The 11,577-nt window shown below is 53.3% G+C and overlaps 1 protein-coding gene across 1 annotated transcript; it reads left to right on the plus strand.

Annotated features, from left to right (window-relative positions):
- Positions 1-1,182: 1,182 nt before the first annotated feature.
- Positions 1,183-1,677, plus strand: LOC146526576 (uncharacterized). Its single transcript, XM_085206968.1, has one exon. The coding sequence runs from the start codon at positions 1,183-1,185 to the stop codon at positions 1,675-1,677; it is 495 nt and encodes a 164-aa protein (XP_085063094.1).
- Positions 1,678-11,577: the final 9,900 nt, after the last annotated feature.

Below are 11,577 nucleotides of genomic sequence, written 5' to 3' on the forward strand. Positions count from 1 at the left end.
ACCTTCCGCCCGCTCACCCATCTCAATGGGTTCCCTGTGCTGAGGCAGTCTCAGCATGTTGGCGTACGTATTGCCCTTAGGCTGCACGGTCGGAACCACCGCAAGAGGCTGCACTGAAAGTTTAGCCTCTGCGGCTGCCAGCCGCACCGCCATATGGGCAATAACTGCACTTAACCTTTCGGTATGTGCGCCAATCGCTGCCACCTCGTCTTTGTTGAGCCGAGAAGCCTTTGCCCGCACCGCGTCCATAATGCCGCGTCCATAATGCGCTGAGGTTGCTAGGCCTGTTAGACCCTCAACCGTCGCTTCCGCAAGGGCAGTCGGCTTCGCAGTGACGGGTTGACTCCCCGCCCCACCCGATGGTATGCCCGCCAATATGCCCGCTACTGGTGGAGCACCATCACCCTTTCCGGTTTTCCGCCTAAGAGCAGCACTCTCCGCCTCCAAAGGAGAGGTGAGTGCCCTTTTTATTGCCCCCCCTAATGGGGTGCCGTATGGCGGAGAACCCGCCTGACCTCTCAGGGCCTTCGCCGCCTCTGCCTCCGCCTCTGCACCTCCCACAGAGGCGCTAAACCCCTGTGGGGGGGTGCGCGCCAGAGACCTCCGGGGGGCGAAACCCCCCGCCCCCTCATCTGCCTCCATGAACCTCCCCAGCGCCCTCTGAAAGTTGTCACCTTCCTCTTCATCCGCCATGCCAGCCACTTGCCAAGTGTCTGTCACTGACTAAACACCCGAGCAGTGGCAACACCGACACGACAGTGACTGTCACCGACTGACAGCTGTCAACCGAGACGTCAAATGTCAATGCCAATGCCGACACGTGCTCACACCGCGTGCTCGCACCGCGTGCTCACACCACGTGCTTTTAGAGGTTATGTGCACCACGTGCTTTTGAGGTTAAATATTCAGTGCCTCTGCCTGAAGCGCTATAAAATACTGAAAACTGTAACAGTACCTTTAAGAATCCTTTGCACCACACCAATGCACACACAACACTTAAAACACTGTAGTTCTTGGATTGATAACCACAAATCCCCACTACAAAGCTAAGAGAGCAGTTGCACACGTCCGCTCGCCACGACGATCGGACGCGAAGTCCGATCGGACGCGAAGGTGTCGAGGCCAGTGAAATGTGCGGAATTGAGGGTGTTTGGCCTCGATGACTCCGCCACTGCTGAGGACATGACGGCGGCAATAAGCCGAGTTTCCGGCTGTGCTGCGGGTAATATAAAAGTCGGAGAGATCCGACAGGACCGGGCCGGTCTAGGAACAGTATGGGTCCGATGTCCTGTCGGCGCAGCGCAGAAGATTAGCGGGGCGAGACTACTTGTTGGCTTCGTCTCTGCTGGAGTGAGGCTGTTGATGCCCCGTGCGCAACGTTGTTTCCGTTGCCACGAAGTGGGCCACATGGCTGCGAAGTGCAGTAGCCAGGTGGACCGCAGCAAACAGTGTTTCCAGTGTGGCCAGACCGGGCATCAGCAGAGATCGTGTTCGGCAGAGCCTCATTGTCCGGTGTGTGAGGCGGCGCAAAGGCCCGCTAATCACATGTTGGGGAATGCTGCCTGTGGAAAGGCTAGCACCAATAACGGTGGAAAGCGCAGACGAGTGCCGGCAACATCGGCCAGGTCTAATATCCCAGCTGGGCCTGAGGAGGTGCAACACATGGAAGACCAATAATGGCTCTCCGCGTGTTGCATGCGAACATTAACCACTGTGCTAGGGCCCAGGACTTATTGGTCCAAAGCCTGGCGCAGTGGTCTATCCAGGTGGCGGTTGTTTCGGAGCCCTACAGCGTTCCCGACAGAGACAACTGGGTAGCCGACAACACCGGGGTGGTGACTATTATCACCCAGGTCGCCGCGGGCTCCCCGCCTTTCTCACGTGTAGAGAGAGGTGTGGGATGCGTCGCCGCACTTGTCGGCAACCTAGTTGTCGTAGGGGTCTACTTTTCCCCCAATCGAACTCTCGCGGAGTTTGAAGAGTTCCTTATACGATTGGGGGAAATGGTAGAGCGATTTCGTCCGGCGGAGATGTTGGTGGCCGGCGATCTCAACGCGAAGTCCAGCGTGTGGGGCTTCGCAACGACGGATGTGCGTGGTGTGACGCTGTCGGAGTGGGTTGTTGCCACCGGTTTGTCTGTGCTCAACCGAGCGACCAAGAACACGTGTGTGCGAAGGCTGGGCGGATCCGTCGTGGACGTTTCGGTCGCGAGCCCGGCCCTAGCATGTCGTGTTCGGGGCTGGCGAGTGCTGGATGATGTGGAGACTCTCTCGGATCACCTCTACATCTTGTACGAGATCTCCATACATCCTGCGGTGCCACCAGCCCCCAGTCCAAACTCGCGAGAGTACGGACCGCGGTGGCAACTGGGTCGTCTCGACAGGGAGTTGGAGGAGGCCGCGATAGTGAAATCCTGGCGGCCCCAGAGCTTGGCGTCTGCAGAAGACGCCGCATCCTGGGCGCAGGGGGCGCTGACGCGTATCTGTGACGCGTCAATGCCCCGTTCCGGGCGCCGCCCTCAACGGCGGCAAGTGTACTGGTGGTCGTGGGAGATCGCGCAACTGCGTAACACCTGCGTTGCGGCGAGACGCCAGTACAGCCACTATCGCAGACGGGTACAGAAGGTGCAGGAGGAGGAAGACCGACTGTACCGCGTCTATGTCGAGGCGAGAACGCAGCTGCAGGAGGAGATCGGTCGTGTGAAAGGCGAGTCGCACGACCGGTTGATCGCGGGGATAGACCAAGACCCGTACGGCACACCTTACCGAATGGTGCTCGGTAGGTTACGGGCTTGGGCACCACCACTGACGCAGACACTCCAACCGGACGTACTCTGAGGGGTTCTGTCGTCGCTATTCCCGCAGCGGGCCAGTTTTGCACCACCCAGTATGGCCCGCCCTGCAGCGCGTGAGGAGGAAGAGGAGGACGACGAGGACAGCGTCACACCACCGGTGGAGGAGGAGGAGCTCGAAGAAGCTGTACGCCGATCTCGGCTCAAGAGCACCGCCCCGGGCTTGGATGGCATTCCCGGCCGGGCGCTAACTCTGGCCCTCAACACCTTAGGGCCCAGAGTGCGAGGACTATTCACTGCCTGTCTGGCTCAAGCCATAATTCCACAGCGGTGGAAGACAGGCAGGTTAGTCCTCATCAAGAAGGAGGGTCGCCCGGCGGATTCAGCCTCCGCCTACAGGCCCATCGTGCTCTTGAGCGAGATCGCCAAGCTCCTTGAGCGTGTTGTAGCCAGGAGGCTACAACACCATTTGGAGGGGACAGGTCCGGACCTCTCGGACCACCAGTATGGCTTCCGTAGGGGGCGATCGACGGTGGATGCCATACTGGAGGTAAAGTCCTATGCGCAGGATGCGGTGGCCCGAGGCAATGGAGTCTTGGCGGTGTCTTTAGACATCGCCAACGCCTTCAACTCCCTGCCATGGCCCTGCATAAAGGAGGCACTGTTATACTATCGTGTGCCTCCATACCTGCGCCGCGTCATCGGGGCTTACCTGTCCGGTAGGTCTGTGACCTTTCCAGCTCCTGGAGGAGGTTGGAAGGAGTTCGTTGTGTCGGCCGGTGCTCCACAAGGATCGGTGCTGGGTCCGATCCTCTGGAACATCGGATACGACTGGGTGCTGCGGGGCGGCACCCTGAGGGGGATAAAGGTCCTCTGTTACGCCGATGACACGCTGGTCTTGGCGCAGCAGTGGACCTATCGAGAGGCGGCAGTCCTCGCGACTGCTGGAGTTGCGGAGGTAGTCGGCCGCATAAAGCGGCTGGGCTTGGAAGTCTCCCTCAACAAGTCCGAGGCAATCTACTTCCATGCTCCTCGAAAGGGCCCACCGGCAGATGCCCACATCGTCGTCGGTGGCGTCAAAATTGACGTTGCTCGGAGCATGAAGTACCTCGGACTTGTTCTGGATGGTCGGTGGAGTTTTCGGGGTCGCTTTACATCTTTGGCCCCGAAACTGTTGAAGACAGCGGCGGCACTGGCGCGCCTTTTGCCCAATGTGGATGGGCCGAGCGCCTCTAGCCGTCGGCTGTACACCGGAGTGGTCCGATCCGACCGGCACAACATCACTCTGCTGCGACGTGCGCAGAGGGCGATGGCCATCCGGGCGATACGGGGGTACCGGACCATCTCCGGTGAAGTGGCGTGCGTGCTGGCTGGAGTCATACCGTGGGACCTGGATGCTCTTTCTCTGGCGTCGGTCTATTGCCGGCGTCGAGGCCTAGCGTCCGGGGAACCGGCAAGCCAAGCACGCACTGAGGAGGCGCGGGTAGCCGCGGTTGAAATGTGGGACACTCGGCTGGCAAATCCATCTGCCGGCCTGAGGAAGATCGAGGCTGTTCGTCCAGTGTTCCGCCAGTGGTTAGCGCGGCGTCACGGCGTCCTAACCTTCCGCACGACACAGGTGCTCACGGGGCATGGCTGCTTCGGGGGTTACCTGTGTCGGATCGCCGGGAGGGAGCCCGACGCTCGCTGCCACCACTGCGACGACTGCCTCGACGAGACGGCCCAGCACACGTTGGAGGTGTGCTCAGCCTGGGCGTCTCAACGTCGCGCTTTGCGCGACGTCATAGGGGACGACCTTTCCCTGCCGGCCGTGGTCAAGGCTATGGCCGGCAGCGAGACGTCGTGGGATGCGGTCTCATCCTTCTGCGAGGCAGTGGTGCTCGAGAAGGAGTCGGCGGAACGGACGAGGGAGGCTTTTGCCGAAGTCGCCATCCGCCGTAAGAGACCGGGTCGCCGGAGGGCGGCACACGATCGCCGCCTTCCGCCCTAATGTGCCAGAGGGCGGTCAGCCTGGGGAAGCTGGCCGCCTACCAACCTGGCCCGAGTAGGCGCGCGCAGGTTGCTCCCGCGCGCTACTCCGAGCAGGCCGTCGAGGGTGCCCACACACCCTTGACTCCGCGACGTGCCTAGCAGGCTCCCGCCGCCGCGTTTCGTGGACGATTATAGTCCCCGCGTCTCGCGGCCAGTGGTGGTCGAGGAGGAACATCGTGAGGTTTTAGTGGGTATTGGGATTGGCCTTCAGCCGGTCCACGAGTCCCACATAACCCGCTCGAGTCCCCACTCGGGCCGGTATCCGTCAAAAGGCCTTGGTGAAAGTTCCTTTAAGGTTGCCCGATCTGCTGGCAACCTTCCTTATCACCGCTAGGCTGTCCACCACCTGATTTTGTAGGTCAGACGCAAGTATGGCTTCGTCCTGCTCTTTCTCGGATGGTAGAGACATGTCCGAGAGCCTGGAGCTAGCCCTGGCCAGTACGGCCGCAGCGCTGTCAGACACCTCCTGTTCTGAACTCAGCGGCAACTCCTTCCTTTCTGCCTCACCGAGACCTTTCCGTCTCCTCATGGCAACCACTTTTGGCGCCGGTCTATCTGGCTCTCCTTCACCAGAAGACCCCGACTGATCGATCGGCTTCCGAGGCCTCTTCCGCCTGTCCTTCAGGTATTGTGCCCGTGTCCTTGACTTCTCCGACACCATCGACACAAAACTTTCAGTATCTGAGTCCTTTGACTCCAACGCTCCCCACAACCGTCCATATGATGATCCGGACCCTCGTCTCGACCTGACACTACCGACAGTCGACATTCCGTCATCAACGTCCAATCTGGTCAGAACCACTCTCGGCTCCTTCCACACTCCTACGTTCTGGCCATCACCAACTGACCCCTCCGCAGCGACACCAACGATCCAACGATCGACACCAGTTTCAACTGAATCCGAGCGAAGAAAACAGAAAAAATCGGTTTTCGCCACTTACCGCCCGCACCTTCCCGCGCATTCCCGCGGGTTGTATACCACCTTGAAGGCCCCTCGGAGCCCGAACGATCGACACCAGTTTCAACTGAATCTGAGCGGGGAAAACTGAAAAAATCGGTTTTCGCCACTTACCGCCATCGACACCAGTTTCAACTGAATCCGAGCGGGTAAAACTGAAAAAATCGGTTTTCGCCACTAACCGCCGGCACCTTCCCGCGCATTCACGCGGGTTGTATACCACCTTGAAGGCCCCTCGGAGCCCGAACGATCGACACCAGTTTCAACTGAATCCGAGCGGGGAAAAGTGAAAAAATCGGTTTTCGCCACTTACCGCCCGCACCTTCACCTTCCAACTTCGGGTTGTATACCACCTTGAAGGCCCCTCGGAGCCCGAACGATCGACACCAGTTTCAACTGAATCCGAGCGGGGAAAAGTGAAAAAATCGGTTTTCGCCACTTACCGCCCGCACCTTCACCTTCCAACTTCGGGTTGTATACCACCTTGAAGGCCCCTCGGAGCCCGAACGATCGACACCAGTTTCAACTGAATCCGAGCGGGGAAAACTGAAAAAATCGGTTTTCGCCACTTCCCGCGCATTCCCGCGGGTTGTATACCACCTTGAAGGCCCCTCGGAGCCCGAACGATCGACACCAGTTTCAACTGAATCCGAGCGGGGAAAACTGAAAAAATCGGTTTTCGCCACTAACCGCCGGCACCTTCCCGCGCATTCCCGCGGGTTGTATACCACCTTGACACATGTTTTACCATGCGGGCAGTGATCCCATCAATACCCGGTGCTGTGTTCGGGAGACCGGGAGTGGTAGCGCGTCAGCACCAGCGGGAGTACAGGCCGCCAACAACCGGACCTGACGATGGTGAATCGTGTCCGAGGACGCATTATCGTCAGGGCAAAGTGACCGCACCATATTGTGCATGGCAGACTCTGTGTCTCCCGCATGTCCCTCCGCAAGCTTGATGCCGTAGATAACGTTAGGAGGAGGTCTCAGCCTCCCGCAAGCGGCTCTGTAGGCTAGTCCCCACGGGTCGTGGTTGCCTGTGTTTGCAAGCTCGCGGAAAAAGTCCATCTGCGCATCCATTATCGCACACCTATATCTTCTGCGGTGAGAGTGGAATCTCGACCTAGCGATCTCTTCTGCGGCCTCAACCCCTCTCTTCCTAATCGACTGCCACGTTTTACGCAAACGGTTGTTTTTCCTGCGCATAGAATCTAATGTGGGTGACCACCATTCATATCCCCTGCTTCGCTTCCCTTCCGCACACATGCCCAAACATTCCATGGCCGTTCGCGTTACAATGTTGGTAAACTCCTTACATACCTCACTTGCCGGTTTCATCCAATCTATGCGCCCTACTCTATCGTGGATCATCGATTGGAAGCGATCCCAATCCACACCGCGCTCCCGAAACCTGATTGGTCCCTCCGGTGTTCCCTTTTCGGTTGCTGCGCTGATGTTCCGCTCCTGCAGTCCAAAAGTTAGTAGTCTATGGTCGCTGGAACTGGCCCCCGTGTTTACCCGCCAGCAGCCCAGGCGAACATTCCCCGACGTCAGTGTTACATCGATGAAAGATTCCCCGTTTTCAGTGGAGAATGTGGGTGGCTCCCCAGGCAGGTTCTCCACCCGGAGGCCTCTGCCCATAATAAAGGCCTCAAGCTCTTCTTTTCTTCGCGAGACCGCGCTCCCCCGGCCTATGTAGTGCCTGGGGAGGGAGTGCCACATCGGTGAGTGCGTATTGGTGTCTGCCGCGATCACTATCCGTTGGCCCTTGAGCGCCTCTAGCACTCGCCCGAGGTGATGTAGGTGCGGGCCTATCTCGTGTGAGTATTGAAAATACGCACTCACCGCGTAGAAAGATGTCACTGGCGGGGTCAAACATACGTGGACCACCATGCAGTGGCTGGTGCACAGGTGCAGTTGAATGGAGCAGGCGACGTCTCTCCTTCCAATGTAAATTGCCGCTTTGCTGTCGACGCCTGCCGGGAGTAGCATTGGGCCAAGGTCCGCGGCCGCGTCCTGCGAGACATACGGCTCCTGAGCTAGAACTAGGTCGAGCGCGTGGGCGTCGACGATGGCTGGCAACTCTATCGTGGCTGCCGCCGAGCCCTGAAGATTGAGCTGCCCGAACCTGAATTTCTGGTGACCTCCTCTACCCATAATTGACCCTTTGCAACTCCCGGTCCTCCGCGTGTCGTCGGGCAGGGCAATCCCTGGCATTAGTACTGTGCTCCCCTGCACCCTTTCGCCCGAACTTTTTACAAGTGGCGCAGCAGGTGTTTACGGACACGCATTCCTCGCGCTTGTGCCCGTCCTCTCCGCAGCGCCCACATGTGGTTACCTTCGACCGACAGTATTTCTCTGGGTGGCCGAACTGCTGGCACCTCCTACAACAAGTAACCCCCACATAGTCATTAACTTCTACTACCTCCCACCCCACATATAGCCGGCCGACACCAACGAGGTGCTTTCGCAACGCCGCTGATGCCTGGCAAATCCACATACACCTGTTGCCGGCCCTTTGCCTCTTGAACATTGATAGATAGATAGATAGATAAAAATCTTTATTGCACACTTAAAAAGATACAATACAATAACTTCTTAAAACAAAATGCACAAAGGCGGCCTTATCACTACAAGTGATCTCTTCCAGGCAACCGAATTACGGAAGGATATAATTAAAAGTGCGGGCATAATGCGGTGCAAAGTGACGCGAAAAATAACTAAATAAATAAATAAGAAAACAAAGAAATAAAATAAATAATTAAATTATATAATATATACATACACACATACACATATATATATACACTCATACATACACATATATATACATACATACATATACACACAAACATACACAAATTCTTATACATACACTGGCTTTTTAATACATAAACATAAAATTTAAAACATAATTGGCTTTAGTTCTTCATTAAGAGATTTTGCGGTCCATGCGGAGCCCTCTAGGTTCTGCTCATATAGATTATCGATTATGTCCTCGAACTTGTCGGTGTGCTCTGCCCCTGTTAACGAGATTAGGGGCATCCTATCTCTAGGCTCCGCAGTGCGTAGGGTGGGGGGAATGGCCTTCTTGAGTGCCTCCGCAGCCTTGGCCGACCCAGTCTGAACAATTACTCCTCCATTTCCACACGGCCGGATGCTGCTGATTGTTACCCCAATTTTGGCTGGTTGCACCGAGGTTTTAAGTACCAGCTTAGTGTCCGCAGCGGTCTTCAGCTTCTCCCGTTGGTCTTCCGCGGGGTAGACCGCTACGGCCGGTCCCTGGCGCGCTGGCACGGATCGTGTCTCCTGGCTTCTCCCCAGCTTGAGCGTGGTCGCATAGGTCTGCGATGGTAGCTCCTGGGGAGGGGGAACGAATCCGACTAGTGCTGGTGCGCCTCTTTGCGCCTCCTCGGCTCTCTTTTCTGCAGCGGCTACTCGGGCAACCAGTAGGCCCACGATGGCGGTCAGTCGCTCGGTGTTGGCGCCAATGCAAGCGATTTCCTCCTTGTTAAGTTTACTGGTCTTGGACCTCACCGCCTCCATGATGGATTTGGAGTGGTGTGATGCATGGCCCAAGACTCCCACCAATGGCGCTTCCATTAAAGGATCCACTGGAATATCGGGTAGAGTCCTTGGTGCGTCAGGTTCAGTAACAGCCACCGGCTCAGCAGCTGTGATCTGCCGGCGCTTCGCCTGGTCCGCCACCTGATCCGGGGAAGACAGAGGTCTTTTTTCCTGTCTCAACATCGGTGCATCGGCTCCCATTGGTGCGTCGACTGGCACCTCAGTCGTCATTGGCCGAGCATGCGGCCGCCCACCCGTCGGCACAGCCAATGCCGTCGCAGGGGGCGTGGCGTCTAGCGAGCCAAACCCCTTGACTCGCCCGTTCCGCCGACTCCTTCTCGAGCACCACTGCCTCGCAGAAGGATGAGACCGCATCCCACGACGTCTCGCTGCCGGCCATAGCCTTGACCACGGCCGGCAGGGAAAGGTCGTCCCCTATGACGTCGCGCAAAGCGCGACGTTGAGACGCCCAGGCTGAGCACACCTCCAACGTGTGCTGGGCCGTCTCATCGAGGCAGTCGTCGCAGTGGTGGCAGCGAGCGTCGGGCTCCCTCCCGGCGATCCGACACAAGTAACCCCCGAAGCAGCCATGCCCCGAGAGCACCTGTGTCATGCGGAAGGTTAGGACGCCGTGACGCCGCGCTAACCACTGGCGGAACACTGGACGAACAGCCTCGATCGTCCTCAGGCCGGCAGTTGGTGTTGCCAGCCGAGTTTCCCACAACTCCATTGCGGCTACCCGCACCTCCTCAGTGCGTGCTTGGCTTGCCGGTTCCCCGGACACTAGGCCTATTATTTCTTCATTTGGTTCATATATTTCATTATTTTCCATAATTTTAATTATTATTATTATTTGAGAATCAATAATTAATCAACGAATAATCCTATTTTCATTAAATATACCATCCTCTATTGAATGATATCAAAATTTACCTCCTTCTGAACATTCTTATAATGAACTTCCTATTTTAAGAAATTTCTAATATGGCAGATTATATGTAATGGATTTAAACCCCATTTATAAAGGAATATCCTTTTTTTAGAAATGGCAACCTGATCTAATTTAAATTACCAAAATAGAGCTTCTCCATTAATAGAACAAATTATTTGAAAAAAAAGATTTCAGAAATAATAAATAAAATTATTCCTCACCGTAAACCTTTTGATACTATAATAGTATGTTTTCCTTGGAATGTTCTTTCTCGACAAATATCTCGTCATCATTGAAATATAGTTAATAATACGATAATATATCCAATAAATAATAAGTTTATATTAAAATTATGAAATCATTTTACTAAACCAGTTACTAAGGTTATTACTCCAATAGCTCCTGTTAAGGGTCAAGGTCTATAGTCAACTAAGTGATAGGGATGATTATGATTAGACATTAATTTACTTCTCTAGAATAAAGAGTTCTTAAAATAGAAATTACATAAGATTGAATAATTGCTACGGCAGATTCAAGAATTAATAATAAAATTTGAACAATAATTAAAATAATTAATAAATAATTAAGTATTTTAATACCTGTATTACTTAATAAAGTTAAAAGTAAATGACCTGCAATTATATTAGCTGTTAATCGAACTGCTAAAGTTCCAGGTCGAATAATATTACTAATAGTTTCAATTAGTACTATAAAAGGTATTAAAATAGTTGGTGTTCCCTGAGGAATTATATGAATAAATATATGTTGTGTATTATTTAATCATCCACAAATTATAAATCTTAATCATAATGTTAAAGATAATGAAAGGGATATATTAAGATGACTTGTTCTAGTAAAAATATATGGGAATAAACCTAAAAAAATATTAAATAAAATAAAAAAGAATAATGAAATAAAAATAAAAGTTGATCCATTAATTCTATTTGGTTCTAATAAAGTTTTAAATTCATTATGAAGTTTATTAGAAATAAAATTTCATAATAAATAATGACGATTAGGAAAAAATCAGAAAGATAAAGGAATAAATAATAATCCAATAAATGTTCTAATTCAATTAAATGGGAAATTAAATAAATTTGTTGAAGGATCAAAAATTGAAAAAAGATTATTTATCATTTTCAAAAAAATTTTTTGAAATTATTTTTCTTATTTTTTTTTAAATTAAAATTATTTTTATAATTAAAAATAAAATAATTATTAAACTAATAAAAATAGAAATAAAAAATAATAATGAAATTATTCAATTGATAGGTATTATTTGAGGAATGTGGTGTGAGT

The sequence above is a fragment of the Heliconius melpomene genome, unplaced genomic scaffold, assembly GCF_056956725.1.
Source record: "Heliconius melpomene rosina isolate 202511_hmr_F unplaced genomic scaffold, ASM5695672v1 ptg000023l, whole genome shotgun sequence".
In the NCBI taxonomy this organism is placed as follows: domain Eukaryota; kingdom Metazoa; phylum Arthropoda; class Insecta; order Lepidoptera; family Nymphalidae; genus Heliconius; species Heliconius melpomene.

Bases quoted from the DNA above. Each gene is read 5' to 3' on its own strand.
- LOC146526576 (XM_085206968.1), top strand. From the start codon at position 1,183: ATGACGGCGGCAATAAGCCGAGTTTCCGGCTGTGCTGCGGGTAATATA.